This window comes from Acipenser ruthenus, chromosome 6, assembly GCF_902713425.1.
Source record: "Acipenser ruthenus chromosome 6, fAciRut3.2 maternal haplotype, whole genome shotgun sequence".
Lineage (NCBI taxonomy): Eukaryota > Metazoa > Chordata > Actinopteri > Acipenseriformes > Acipenseridae > Acipenser > Acipenser ruthenus.
The window spans coordinates 43,908,685-43,924,705 of NC_081194.1; the positions used below are offsets into that span (position 1 = coordinate 43,908,685).

General features: G+C 38.9%; 1 protein-coding gene across 4 annotated transcripts in view; it reads right to left on the bottom strand.

Moving 5' to 3' along the window:
• LOC117411314 (brefeldin A-inhibited guanine nucleotide-exchange protein 3-like) overlaps nt 1–16,021 on the bottom strand; it is a 130,952-nt gene that overhangs the window by 87,006 nt on the left and 27,925 nt on the right. For all 4 annotated transcript variants that reach the window (XM_059025419.1, XM_034018637.3, XM_059025417.1 and 1 more), the window contains exons 3-5: nt 8,968–9,049; nt 8,053–8,184; nt 6,547–6,615 (exon numbers count right to left, since the gene is read on the bottom strand). In XM_059025419.1, the coding sequence (XP_058881402.1) occupies nt 6,547–6,615; nt 8,053–8,184; nt 8,968–9,049 (283 nt within the window). The remainder of the gene's footprint in view (nt 1–6,546; nt 6,616–8,052; nt 8,185–8,967; nt 9,050–16,021) is intronic.

Genomic DNA, 16,021 nt, shown 5'->3' on the forward strand with positions numbered 1-16,021 from the left:
AAGAAATAGACAATCAATCACGGGGTGACTGCACAGGCAGTCACTCACACATGAAAGCCTACTTATTTTAAAACACAGTCCTTTCAGATATGTATTTTTGATATTGTCCGTTTTTCAGGGAACACAAGGGTTTGAACAGGTCAAAATGTAAGAATCAGATATCTGTTTAACCGTCACTGATGACAAAATTTTATAGGGTCGGATATGTGAGTGCTGACTGTACATTGTATGTTTACACATATAAAGAATGGGTACCCACCTCAAGATGTACTATTATTATGGTACATTGTGATTAGTACAATACAATCTGTGAATGTGAAGAATCTTCAATATACTGTACCATGGTATAATGCAATGAGAAAAGACCTTGCGGTATAAAATTACAAAATACAAATGGAACCTATTGGCATCAAACTCTGCTGATAAAACAAAGGCATACTGTACCATGGTGAATTTGTTGGTGCTAAAATCTGCTAATACTTCCCATTTTATTTAATACCACATCACATTTATTTTGAAGTAATACAAAAACATTACATAGGTGAAACTGTAGCTGTGACAAATGGAATTAGATTTATTTAATTGACCTTTGTATGATGTTTGCAATCATTCTGGCGATTCAACACTGAGGTTTAACCATTTTTAAAATGGGGGAATAAAAAGTTAGGCCCTCAAGTCCACAGATAGCTGTAACGTAGCTGAAATGTAGACAAACTACAGAAAAAAAAAGTTTAAATCTTGATGTTTGAGCAAAAAATCAGAACCACACAAAACAAGTGCAAACTTCATAAAATGGCATTTGAGGAGATCCTATGGGTTGCTCAATACACAGGTAAGTCAGTTAATATTAAGAAACTCTGAGCACGAGAAGCTTGAGCCTTCTGGAATATCATGTACTTGTATCAAATGGTTTGTATGAAAAAGAATATACATTGCATTAAAATGAGCTAATTATCCTTCTGTAACCATATTTTTTATTTAACCAGAAAATATAGTATAGGGTACTGCAGATACAAGCAGATTTTCACCCACTCAATGCTAGAGTGGCCAAAAAGCCTACTTTTGGCAAGGTCTGACCTCTTTTGATATCAGCTTGTTTCATACAGCATTCTATACTGTATGTATTGCTGTTTTGGGGGCCATTGTACAGCATCACAGAAACATTTTTGGCAGTTAAGTTTACATCATTTTAAGGTACTGGTGAAGCAAGTTGGACTGGCCAGACCAGTTGTAAGCCTCCTCTTAACTGAACAAATAGTATCATTTGTCATAAAGTTGACAGCACAGTTTATTTGCTTACCCAATATCTACACCAACTAGCCCAGAGCACACACATTACACACATTCTGTCAGCTCAGCAGTGACGATGCTCTCCATGCCTTTCTGTATTGCACCAACTCCACAGCTTAGTTCATCGTTAATCTTTTCTGCTGCAGGTCATTCCTGATGGTATCTATCCAGTGAATCCTCGGTCTTCCCCTAGATCTTATTCCATGTACTCTGTGTGCATTGCCATGAGGGGTATTCTATCAGTGTCCATTCTTGATACTTGACCGAAACATCGCAATTGTCTTTGTTTCCGGTTTCAGCCACTTTCTAATGATCTTGTTCGTTATCTTTTGCATGCTAGAGACACTTAGTATTCCCCATAGCCAGCTCATTTCTGCAGTTAATATTTTACGTTCATCAGATTTCCTTATGCTCCAGCATTCTGACCCATATAACAGTTCCTGAATGCAAGTTGTCTCACACACTCTAATTTTTGTTTTTACCAAAATGTCTTTAGCCTTCCATATCCTGTGAAGTCTTCTGAAAGTAGCATCAGCTAGTCTGATTCTTCTTTATCTCATCCTCACATTTTCCATTCTTCAATAACAAGCCTCAAAAATAAAAAAAATGTTCCCACTTGTTTCCCGACTGTCGTGGTTTTTGCCTTCTCGTTGATTTTCAGTCCAAAATTCCTGCTTTCCTGATCTACCTTGTCAGTTATTCTTTGTAAATCCTCTTTGAACACTGCTATCAGGTCGATAGCATCTCTAAGGCTATTCACTAGTTTTCCATATAACATGACTCCTGCCATCTCATCTTTTAGTGATAAAGCCATAACTACCTCTAGTACAAATCTGTCAACAATATGCATCCTTGCCTTACTCCTACTGTTATCATGACCCATTCTGTCAGCTTCCTGTCTGTTCTAACTGCACTCACAGACTTGCTGTATATGTTTTCTATTAGTCTGACCAGTTTCTCTGTGATTTCATACATCCTTAAAACTTGTCACATCCCTAGTTTCAAATGATGTCAAAGGTCTGTTTGAAGTCTATAAAGTTGTTCTAGAATTAAGTGTTGTGTTCTATGTACTTTTCCAATATGTCTTAAGAATATATATATATATATATATATATATATATATATATATATATATATATATATATATATATATATATATATATCTCTGGAAAAAATTAAGAGACCACTGCAAAATTATCAGTTTCTCTGGTTTTACTATTTATAGGTATGTGTTTGGGTAAAATGAACATTTTTGTTTTATTCTATAAACTACTGACAACATTTCTCCCAAATTCCAAATAAAAATATTGTCATTTAGAGCATTTATTTGCAGAAAATGACAACTGGTCAAATAACAAAAAAGATGCAGTGTTGTCAGACCTCGAATAATGCAAAGAAAATAAGTTCATATTCATTATTAAACAACATAATACTAATGTTTTAACTTAGGAAGAGTTCAGAAATCAATATTTGGTGGAATAACCCTGATTTTCAAACACAGCTTTCATGCGTCTTGGCATGCTCTCCACCAGTCTTTCACATTGATGTTGGGTGACTTTATGCCACTCCTGGCACAAAAATTCAAGCAGCTTGGCTTTGTTTGATGGCTTGTGACCATCCATCTTCCTCTTGATCACATTCCAGAGGTTTTCAATGGGGTTCAGGTCAGGAGATTGGGCTGGACATGACAGGGTTTTGATCTGGTGGTCCTCCATCCACACCTTGATTGACCTGGCTGTGTGGCATGGAGCATTGTCCTGCTGGAAAAACCAATCCTCAGAGTTGGGGAACATTGTCAGAGCAGAAGGAAGCAAGTTTTCTTCCAGGACAACCTTGTACTTGGCTTGATTCATGCGTCCTTCACAAAGACAAATCTGCCCGATTCCAGCCTTGCTGAAGCACCCCCAGATGAGTCCAATTTTCAGCTTTGCCCAACACCTGGTCGTCTAATGGTTAGACGGAGACCTGGAGAGGCCTACAAGCCACAGTGTCTCGCACCCACTGTGAAATGTGGTGGAGGATCGGTGATGATCTGGGGGTGCTTCAGCAAGGCTGGAATCGGGCAGCTTTGGCATGAATCAAGCCAAGTACAAAGTTGTCCTGGAAGAAAACTTGCTTCCTTCTGCTCTGACAATGTTCCCCAACTCTGAGGATTGGTTTTTCCAGCAGGACAATGCTCCATGCCACACAGCCAGGTCAATCAAGGTGTGGATGGAGGACCACCAGATCAAGACCCTGTCATGGCCAGCCCAATCTCCTGACCTGAACCCCATTGAAAACCTCTGGAATGTGATCAAGAGGAAGATGGATGGTCACAAGCCATCAAACAAAGCCGAGCTGCTTGAATTTTTGCGCCAGGAGTGGCATAAAGTCACCCAACATCAATGTGAAAGACTGGTGGAGAGCATGCCAAGACGCATGAAAGCTGTGCTTGAAAATCAGGGTTATTCCACCAAATATTGATTTCTGAACTCTTCCTAAGTTAAAACATTAGTATTGTGTTGTTTAAAAATGAATATGAACTTATTTTCTTTGCATTATTCGAGGTCTGACAACACTGCATCTTTTTTGTTATTTTGACCAGTTGTCATTTTCTGCAAATAAATGCTCTAAATGACAATATTTTTATTTGGAATTTGGGAGAAATGTTGTCAGTAGTTTATAGAATAAAACAAAAATGTTCATTTTACCCAAACACATACCTATAAATAGTAAAACCAGAGAAACTGATAATTTTGCTGTGGTCTCTTAATTTTTTCCAGAGCTGTATATATATATATATATATATATACACACACACACACACATACACACACACACAAACACACAGTGCCTATAGTAAGTATTCACCCCCCTTGGACGTTTTCACAGTTTGTTGTGTTACGACCTGAAATCTTGATGCATTTAAATTGGATTTTGTTTCCTTTGATTTACACAACCTACTCAACACTTTAAATGTGTGAAAAAAGGGGGGGGGGAACAATTCAATTAAAAATAAAAACCTGAAAAGTCTTTATTAGATAAATATTCATCCCCTTTGCTATAACACTCCTAAATAAGCTCAGGTGCAAACAATTGCCTTCAGAATTCATACAATAAGTTAAATGGAGTCCATCTGTGTGCAATAAAAGTGGTTCACATGATTTCAGATTAAATACACCGGTCTCTGTAAGGTCCCACAGTTTGGTAGTGCATTCAAAGCAAATATACTACCATGAAGACCAAGGAGCTTTCAAAACAACTCCGGGATAAAGTTGTGGAAAGGCACAGATCAGGAGAGGGGTATAAAAAGATTTCAAAAGGCATTGAATATCCCTTGGAGCACAGTCAAGTCAATCATTAAGAAGTGGAAGGTATACAGCACCACCCAGAATCTGCTTAGAGCAAGCCATGCTCCCAAACTGAGCAGCCGGGTAAGAAGGGCATTGGTCAGAGAAGCCAGCAAGAGGCCAATGACAACTCTGAAAGACCTACAGCGTTCCATGGCTGAGATGGAAGAAACTGTCCATGTGTCAACAATAGCTCAGATACTCCACAAATTTGGCCTGTATGGAAGAGTGGCAAAAAGGAAGCCATTTCTGAAGAAAGCCCATGTAAAATCCCGCTTGGAATTTGCAAAAAGGCATGTGGGAGACTCTGAAAAGATGTGGCAAAAGATTCTGTTGTCCAATGAAACAAAAATTAAACTATTTGGCCTAAATGCAAAGCGTTATGTCTGGCGCAAACCCAACACAGCACATCACCCAGGTAACACCATCCCTACTGTGAAGCATGGTGATGGCAGCATCATGTTATGGGGATGCTTTTCATCGGCAGGGACTGGGAAACTTGTCAGGGTAGAGGGCAAAATGGATGGAGCTAAATACAGGCAAATCCCTGAGGAAAACCTGCTTCAGTCTGCAAAAGACCTACGACTGGGACAGAGATTCACCTTTCAGCAGGACAATGACCCCAAGCACACAGCCAAAGTGACACTGGAGTGGCTTAAAAACAAGAAAGTGAATGTCCTAGAGTAGCCCAGTCAAAGCCCGGACTTGAATCCGACTGAGAATATGTGGCATGACTTGAAGATTGCTGTCCACCAACGATCCCCATCCAACTTGACAGAGCTTGAACAATTTTGCCAAGAAGAATGGGCGAATATTGCACGATCCAGATGTGCAAACCTGGTAGAGACTTACCCCAAAAGACTCACAGCTGTAATTGCTGCCAAAGGTGGTTCTACCAAGTACTAACTCAGGAGGGTGAATACTTTTTATTGTTTCACAATAAAAATTCTCTTGCCTCTTCAAAGTGTTGAGTAGCTTGTGTAAATCAAAGGATAAAAAAAACATTTAAAATGTGAAAATGTCCAAGGGGGGAGAATACTTACTACAGGCACTAATATATATATATATATATATATATATATATATATATTACTTTTTACCTTAGCCAAGGCAGTTTTATGTAACTCACATCTAGAATGTGTATTTTGGGATCGTCTTCCAGCAGCTCATAGGAATAAAAAATACTGTGTCTGTTTTATTTAAAACGTGTAATCTCTTCTCTGGTCCAATTAAAGTAAAAAATCTGACCAAAAATGTTTTGTGTTAACTGCAAAATGACCCCTTTATGAAGCCAGTGTGTTTCAATACTTGGCAGTGTTTGTAAGGAGACTTTATGTCCTAAATTCTGCAGTTAAATTATGCCTTGTCACATGGGATTTTAGTTCTATGCCTACAGTTTAGTAATTGTAGCTAATGACATAGCTCCAAACATTTTCTTGGCCATGGGTATCAATTCACAATATACAGTAGGTCTCAAATGTGCAGTTTTGCTTCCAGCTACTTCCCCCCAATGACAGGCATGCTTTGCAGCCAGTCAGATGATTTGACCCTGAAGATACTGCAGTGAAGCAGTAACAGACTTCCTGGAAGACAAGGCAAGCAAACTGAGAGCTTGTATTAACTTAGTGGAGTACCAGAACTCTTGATTTAAAATTCCCATACAATTTTGCTATAACATGTGTACTTCAAAACTGCACATTTGAGACATATACAGTGAATGGAAGTGCATGACAGGTAAGATTTATACATTATTTTGTAAGGTACAACCACTTTAAGCTACTTACTGTTACACAAATATCACCATTATCTGCTTATGTATAGCACAGTACCACCTTTGGCATCAGGTTATCTTAAAAGCCAACAAAACCATTGATTTCAGAGTTAAGGAACCTCCACCAAACAATGTAAACATGAGGGAGAAGCTTACCTCAGCAATTTTCAAAATGGAGTCACTGTTCATCTCAAAGTTAGAGGAATACGTTATGCACAGCAAAATCTTTAGGAATGACAAGAGAAAGTGACAAGACGTTAGATGAAGATTCAGAAAGCTGATATTTGTGTGTGTTGGCAGACAAAACCAATATTGCTGAGAAGCAGGTAGGAGTGAGGAGATGTAAGAAAAGGGATACAGGATGTATATTTTATAAAATCATTACTTATTTATTTAAAATCGCAAATTGCATTATAATTTGAGAACGATGAAAGCATTAAACTGTGTTTATGTTTCTATATGTTTCAAGCACTGTATGTGATAGGAGACAGAGACAAAGACTAAGGTTAGGGGAGGTGGTGTGGCCGCAAACAGTCTGGTGAGGGCCTGTTTTTAGACAGGTTGTTGTTTTCTGCTGCAAATCCACCTTTATTGAAAAGACAGTATCTGTGTTTTATACTGAGCCCAGGTAATGCACCTTCATAGTGAGGTACGCATTACTGACAACTCTTTGTTGTTGACAACAGGGCAGCAGTGTGGAGTAGTGGTTAGGGCTCTGGATTCTTGACCAGAGGGTTATGGGTTCAAACCCAGGTGGGGGACATTGCTGCTGTACCCTTGAGCAAGGTACTTTACCTAGATTGCTCCAGTAAAAACCCAACTGTATAAATGGGTAATTGTATGTAAAAAAAATTATGTGATATCTGTATAATGTGAAATAATGTATAATATGATATCTTGCAACAATTGTATGTCACCCTGGATAAGGGCGTCTGCTAAGAAATAAATAATAATAATAATACTTTGTTTTGTTATTTATATTTATTTGCCAAGTTACCACATGCAATATATATATATATATTGCAGTTTTGTTTGTATACAATTGCGAGCAAGTGGCACACTGCAAAATATGCAGAATAGAAAGTGTTTATTAAATGTCACTTTAAAATCACTACAGAAGTTCAAAACTGTGCTTGGTAAAAAATAAGAAGCATAAATGTTTAAGTATTTATAAAAACATGCTTTGTGTTTTTTTTTCTTTAAAAATGTATAATTTTGAATTAGCTGGAAAACATCCAGCTACCTCATCATATTCCCTATTAAAGAAAAAAAAGAGACATTTATAGTAGAATGTGTGTTATTTATTTCAGACACAATTTATGCATTGGTTTCCTATGCATGATATATTTTACAAGTCATTAATAGATTCAATGACTGATACAAACAGGGTTATTATAGCTACTGAATACATTTCAAGCAGTGTTCGAATATTCAACAAATCTGCTTCTCCCTAATGCACCTTTCAGACCTGATATTGCCATCTTCCAGATCCTATTAAGAGAGAAAGCTACTGTTCTGCTTGATTTGCAGCACTGACAAACAGCTTGAATACTGTCTAGTTCAAAGCCATTTGGATGATTGAATCTCTACTGTAGCATTATTATTCATTGCAATGTCACTGCAGCCAAACAGAGTAGTCATGTGATGCTTCCAGTGTCATACCTTCATAACCTCGACCTGCAAGTCTTCATGAAGGGATGGGGTTATTTTGACAGCATCCAGCATCTGATTCAGAAGCTGCTTTTCCGCGGCATCCGTTTCCATGGATATGAATCTCTCTTCAGACAGAAGCTTCTGCAGATGGAGGGCAGTGATTTTAGAAGTATTAACAACAACAGATACAGCTTTGAAAACTGTTATAGGTTTAGAGATGGCTTGGCATCCATTATTAGATAATAATATTACATGAAATCCAGGTGTTTCAGAGATGTTTTTAACTGCAAGACCAGAGGTTGCGTGGTTTATGTAAGCAATGACCCACGACAGGGTGTGCAGTAAGCCACATTACAGAATACCTTTTGTGTTATTATCTTTTCAGTACTTTTAAAAAAGTATATTGTGTGTGTAACCAACACAAATTTAATTATGGTCTCTCTCTGCCCGATCTAATTTTCATATATGAATGATGCACACAATATGTTAACCGTGAATTTCATTTCTTAGGATATTTTGTTTAAAACTGGAGACTCTTTTCTGCTGTTCCTGTTGACACACAAAAGTTGCTTCTGTATTTTTTTATTTTTTAGACAATGACTCATCCTGAGATATATATTTCTCCAGAATAAAAAAAAAAAAAAAAAAATTTTTGATGATTTCATTTTTTCTATTTATTTTCTTTAAAAGAGTACAAACTCCAGAAGCCACGCACATTGGCTTGGTGGTTAGTTAGGCATGAAATGGTGACTATGCAAACAAGCTAGGCTCATCTGCAGTTGTGGCATAGACCCTTTTTAACCTCATCTCACAAGAAGGGGACAGAATCCTTCCTGTTACACTGGCTTAAAAACATATTTTCCCACCTCCCATTATTTTAGCATCCATAAAAACACAAATGATCATCACTGAGGGAGACCACACCTGCATTCCAGTGAGGGCATTCTGTGCCAGCTTCATATTCTTGGACTCCAAGGCCAGTTTGAGAGGAACCAGACATCTGTCCCTGCATAAAAAATAAGCACACTGTGAGTGCACAAGAAAGGAAATGGAGGGGTTTACAGCATGTGGGGGAGTAGGATGAATGTAGAGTAGGTCATGGACTGTCAGTTAAAGATTTGCAACACAAACAAATGCCAATATCTGTGCTAGAATGCAACCCCATTGTTCTATGGAAAAAATGCTGTAGTTTTACATTTTGAGTGCAATTTTATTTACAGTATGTGTACCATGTCAAGAGGCAGGATATTTGTTTTTGTTAGACTCGTCTTTCTTCGCCATACACATTAATAACACAATGCAACGCCGATTTGGATACAGGTTTGGTGTTCTTTGAAAAAATAACACAAAAAATAACACAAAAAACCCCCAACAACCATGATTTCAAACTGCATACAAGCATGCAGTATCAGTCTTGTATGCAACCAAAACAGTTCAAGAAAAAAAAAAGTAATGCTTTTGCACTTTATTAGGACCTGTACCTTAGTAATAGGTTGGACCAGTATTTGCACAAGATGCTGAAAGGTGTCTCGGGGGATGTTAATACAATCATTGATATTTCACGCAATTGGTGCAGAGAGGTAGGCAGAGGACCGTGAAGACGAATGGATTGGAATCAAAAGGCAGGGTTCGACATTAACCATGGCCCGGCGGCCCGGTATTGATCGCAGTTTGGCCAGTAGTTATGAAGCACCACAGGCCGAAATGGGCCTGTAACATTTTTTAACTGTATAATATATATAGTAGTGCACATGGCTTCTGTTTCATGAACGCAGGAAAATGGATCAGTGTGCCAAAAAGTGTCTGAGACTACGCACTTCAGAGACTATGTACTGAAGTGCTGTTGGTATTACTCGTTACCTCGACATGGCAGTTTTTCCAATTTTTAAGCAACCAACTGCATCAATAAGCCAAAAGTAAAGTGTTTAAATCAATAATGATAAAGAAATTATGAAAAAAAAATTAAGACGAAAATATTGTAGCAATGTCAAGAAGGAAAACACAAGACAAGTTCTCAAGGGCTAAATTAATTTTTATTTCTCGAACAAGTCACATTCCAGACGTGTCCACATCTACTTCTTTTCCATTCGACCCTGGTATCCAGCTCCCACTCCCTTTTATATGGGAGCTGGAGGGAGGCAGTGCCAGCTCCAGCTAATCCGGAGCGAGATACCTCACCTGGCTGGAAAGTCCCAGGTTGGCAGCTGTGGGCAAATTCCCCAGCCCAGGGATCCACAGAACCTTCTAAAAGGGAGGGGTCGGGGCCCCAGCCTGACTGCAGGTAACCTTACTCGGTGGAAAAGTACAGGCTGGGTTTTCACGTTCACTCCAGCGCGCTGACCACGGCCCCAATCCGCAGGGCGCCCACTTCCTGGTTGGTGACGATCAGAGCGTGCTGGCCCCGCCCCTCCCTCGGGACCCACCATTACAATATGGAGTGGAGTGGAAGAAAGACTTAATCTGGCTTCAAGATAACAGTGAAACAAATGTCAGTTTCCGAGACTAGCAGATAAAACAGCAGCTTTTTTGTTGGGAATTCAACATTTAGTTGCCCTGATATCCACAGTAATAGTTCGCAAGATAGCAGGTGTCTGCTGCTGTGACTGCAGCAAAAAAAGATGCACGGTTGAATACTCAGCTACGCTACATTGAAGCTGGACAATGGGATTGAATTGTGAAATCTTTTGATTTTGGATACAGGTTTTTGTGTGATCTGTGCTCAGGTCAGAAATTCACAATCTTTACAGGACTCGTTTGTATCAGTAGTAAGATTGGTGCGGACTTGGCGAGGCTACAAGCGACAATGATTGATTTATTTTTATTACGATTGTTTGAATAGTGTTTATTATTAGGATTATTATAAATCCATTAACCTTTTAGTGTTGCTGTTAACATGGTAACAGCTCGATTGCTGGTTTGCTTGTAAAAAAACAAGTATCATTTGTACACATTTTCAAATCTTGAATACAGTATTTTCATTTTCCGACAAACATGCCAATGTGTGCATGTTAAATGGCTGAAATAATATAACAGCATATATTAAAAGGCTTAGCCACTTTTTTTATTTGAGAAGTGGGCTCTCTTTGGTTACCGTACACATTACTAAACATACGGAAGTGAAAAACCATCACGAAAAAATATGCATGCCAGCTAAAGTTTTACTTTTTTTCATTTTATTTTTTTCCCCCCTTTCAGTTTTTTTCAAGACCGAGTTTGTTTGTGTTCACAATGCAGTTTTCAAGTGCAGTCGGCTCGTTTATATGGTGTGTGAACCGGATGTACAATATCTGCAAGGCATATTGAAAGATGGCAGCTATTGATGTATTGCTCTGGTTTTTAATGTAGCGTGTTTTAGATTCTTACATATTGCTGTGGAAGAAAGCACTGAGGGAGCACATGGCTAATTTAATGAATACATTTCTTGAATGCCTACAGTAGAATAATGCAGTTCATGCAATTCTGCACGGTTCTCCTAATGTTGGCATTAAACAGTAATTTGAGAAAAGATTTAATATATTTTACTATTCTGTGAGTTTTGTCGAGTTCGGCAAGATTTTGGTGTCTGGCCAAAATTTCTACCAGAACTTCAATTTCTCGCACTGTCCATGTAGTTTAGGAGTACCAGATTTCCACAGTTTTTTCTTTAATTTACTGACACTGTAGCAACTCTGAAGCCAAAAATAACAGTATATAAAATAACACAATAACAGTTTAAAAATTAAACATCGGGTGAATTTATTGCAGATAACTCATTATTTTATTTTTATATTGTCATCTAGTCAAAACATGTTAAATTTACAAAAAGTCAGATTTAAAAAATAGATCAGCTATTACCATTTAAACATATGGTATACACATAATCAGAATGGTTAAACAAATAATCCATAAGATTTTTATTTTTATTTTTGAATGGTGCTAACACACAACCTAATACATTACTCTGCTATTAACTTGCCGAGCAGGGTGATAGAGTTTTGTACTTATTATTGGGCCAATTAAAATTTTATCCGGGCCAGTAAAAACACTGCCTCAGTGGCTCAAGGGGCCAGTAGTACAAAATCTAAATGTAGAGCCCTGAAAGGATGAAACTGAACTTTGAAAAAGTTCTCAAATCTTATCCTAATTTGAATTGCTCAAGTATGTAATAAAGAGACAACTGTCCCTGATGTAATAATGCTCCGGTATTTTTCTTCCAGACTATTCCGGATTTCCTATACTAACAGTTAAAGGTTGCAGTGTATCACAGTGTTTTTTTATGTAACAATCTTCAGGCAGCGTTTGCATAAAAGTGGAAGCACTGTTTTAAGTTGGATCAAACTTATTTCATGAGCAGTACATTCAGTCAATTCGAAATTAAACCAAGTATTCCATGTCATTGAGTTTAATGCTTTTATACATGACGTTTAACTTCATGCTTGTTTTATATCATAAATATAAAAAAGATTGGTTGATGATTTCCATTACACGAGAGTCGATGTTAAAACTTCATGCTGATTTGAACTCGGCTCTCGCCAAGATAAGCACCAACTAAGACGTAGCATTACAGTAAACTAATGTGATCCATCTGTGTCTCCATCCATTTACATTTCCTTCCATATGATGATGTAGATATCCTTCTGCCTGGTGTTGATGAAGGGTAATGCTGGCTCCAGGGATCAGCTTATTTGCCTCCCTAGCGCATCAGCACACACAACGGCTGCGATGCTGGCTCTGGGGATCAACCACAGTGCGGTCTCCCCATCACATCATCATGACAACCGTCTGGATTGAGCTAAGTAGGGTACATCTCTGGGGTCTTCAAGTGGGCACCTTCCATCCTCGGTGTTTCGTCGACTAGCCCACGACACCTCAAGAGGGCTCGACGGTGATTCTGGCATCCCAGCATCACCCCACTCCTTCCCACACTCAACTCAGCCCTGCTTACTTACCTGTACATCAGCGTTTCTTTCTTTCTATTGTGCTTGAGATCTCCAACCAGAATCTTTCCGTCTCAAACATAGCCAGTTGCTGCTCCTCTTTGCTGCTTCAGATAAGTTCTTCACTGTGTGACGCAACTCTTGGCCACTGAATCCGACGTCTCTGAGAAACCGGGTTGTAGAGTGTGCCACAAATCCTCGACAACCCACCTCCACTGAGTAAACCCGGACTCTCCATCCTCTCTGTTCCGCTTCAGTGGCTAGTTGAGTATACCGCAGTTTCTTCCTCTCATACGCCTCATCTACAGCATCCTCCCATGGCACTGTTAACCTACCAGGTGAACAAGGCGTGCTGATCCAGACCACAAGACAATGTCTGGTCGAAGGTTAGTGGTGGCAATCTCCGGTGGAAAAAAAAGCCTTTGACCAACATCTGCCAGCATTTTCCAGTCCCTGGGCGAGGCTTGGTTTTAATACCTTTTCTTGGCAGTTGCTCTCCTGGGAGGAGGAATGTTGTCTTTTGTGTGTAATGTTTTGATGGAACTGGTGGCATCGTATTGGTCATGTTACGCTTGTCTTCCAATGCTAAGGCCAAACATCGCAGTACCTGGTCATGGCGCCAAGTAAACCGTCTTTGGCTAAGCGCCACCTTACATCCTGTCAAAATGTGTTTCCTCTCCTACCCAGAGGATTAGGTTCTGTGGTGATGGGAGAACATCATATGTTGACCTGAAGAGGAAACTGATCCTGCTCTGTTCCATTGACCATAGGTCTTGCCAGCCAATCTTGCGTTGTTCCACACTCTCCCATCTCATCCATTCTCCCTGCTTGGCCTGGGAAATGACCTTTACGCACCTCATCCTCTCCTCCTGCTTTTGCACCTCGTTGACTACCAGCTTCTTCCATTGAGCTGGGGCTGCCTTGTGCCATTTAGGAGGAGCTGAACTGAGACCAAGACCCCCTCTTCCATGCTGAACTTGCCCCATGATATCACCAATTTGAAGGGCAGCCTTTGCATCTTATAATATACAGTGTATTTGCATATAAACCTTCCCCAATAAAAAAAAAAATCTTAAATAATGTTTCTTTAATTAATTATGTTTGTTAAAAAAAATGAAAAAGACATTTTACATAAAACAGGAAAGAGTTGTTCTCAACTTCAATGTTTAACAAGCACAGTACAGTACTTCCAGATCAAAACTGAGTTAATTTATCGCCTGTTAAGTTGTAAAGTCATCAAATGTTTTGCTAATGACAGAGCATTGTAGGCTACTGTATGCAGGACGGAATACCGAGTACCAGTTTCAGTGCACAGTGCACACAATTTCTTTGACCATGAAAACGCACCTTAAGGGCTGAGACAGTGTGATGCGAGACAGGAGCAGAGGTGACGTGAGTGTTCCAACTCACAAATTAAAATCTGTGCATTTAAAAATGCAACCCTGGGTGGGTAAACATTGTTCCTTTCTTTTGCCTGATTGAGGCAACTTCTGTTTAAAAAGTGATAAGAATGACACCATATTGTTCAAATATTTGGTTTGTTTGTGAAGAATTGTATAAAACTAGCAAGAAAAAATTAAAGGATAAGAGCCGGAAATGTTGTGCTCTGCTGGTAAGGTTCAATTCCTTTCAGAAGATTTGCATTTGCTCTCGTCCTTGTTTGTATAGGGTCCAACAATATGTTCACCTCAGACGCAGAAGACGCTGAACAGCAGTTTTAAACCCGGAGAGGCCTAATGACACAATGGAATCTGGAAGGACATTCCATAACCCCAAGGCTGTGCCAAAGAAAGAATAACGACACAACTGAAGGCGATAAGGACTGATGGTCAGAGCAGCTCTGTGGAGGCCTCTCAGCCCAGGTCCTTTACCAGCACAGACTGACAGAGGTAGAACACAGTGAATGTAGAACCTTATAGAAGTGAACAAGAATAAAATAGGACCTTCTGCCACTTAATGGTTTAAGAGAAGAGTGACTAAGAAGGTTGTCATAACTACAATCTCAATTCCAGTCATTCAATACAATCCTATAAGCAAATGTTTGCACAGGACTCAAGCTTCATAGTATAGTATTTTTAAAATGGGTCCCAGGCAAAACAGTTGTACTGTAAAATAGATCTTGGCAAACTCTTGTAAAGATGTAAAACATTTGGAGGGGCCTCTCTAAAGGAACAAAAAAGAAATAAAAAAACTCGTCTCGCTTTGCCGCAAACATAAAATTGGCATGGTGTGTCCAGAGCAAATTATCAGATACCCAGACACCCAGGAGCTTATAATTAGTGACTTTATGAACTGGGACCCACCCCCCCAGACAAGCTGCATTGGACCGATGTCTTGGGTTTGATTCCCACACAGGGTTTATATTGCAAACTTTAAAAAAAAATTAAATGTATTTTATTTATGTGTAACAAACACATTTTTAATGTGAAAAAAATGTAGTTGATATGAAATGACACTTTCATTGAACATACATACTTTTGCACACAAGTATAAAAAGGCAGGATTTGAACCCTAAGTAGTCATCCCTTCACTACAACTACATAAGCACTACACTACACAGATTCACATCTTAACCCTTTCAACAGACTAGGCTACTATTTACATTTACCCTATCCAAATGGCAATACATTGCCTCAATATAGGTTGAACAATTTTGCTATTCGTATAATGTGTGTGTGTTATTATCCAATAAGTGAAAAAAGAAGTGATATCTGAAACAAAAAGTTATCAAAAGTGCCCAGCTATTTAAAGTGGAGATACTCAAAAACACAAGCCAAGTTTCAAGAAACCATTGTGGCAACTTTGCCCAGCACAAAGCAAATGTACATTTTTTTCAGGCAAAATAAAAGCGGATGAAACTTGCATAAAAAACACAAGCCAAGTTAGTAGAAACAATTGGGGCAACCTTGACCCCCACCCCTTTTACAGTTGCGCCTATTTCCTTGGTGCTGGCCAAGGTTGCCCCCATTGTTTCTTCTCACTTAGCTTGTGTTTTTGATACAAGTTAGTAGAAACAATTGGGGCAACCTTGGCCCCCATCGGTTTTACAGTTGTGCCTATTT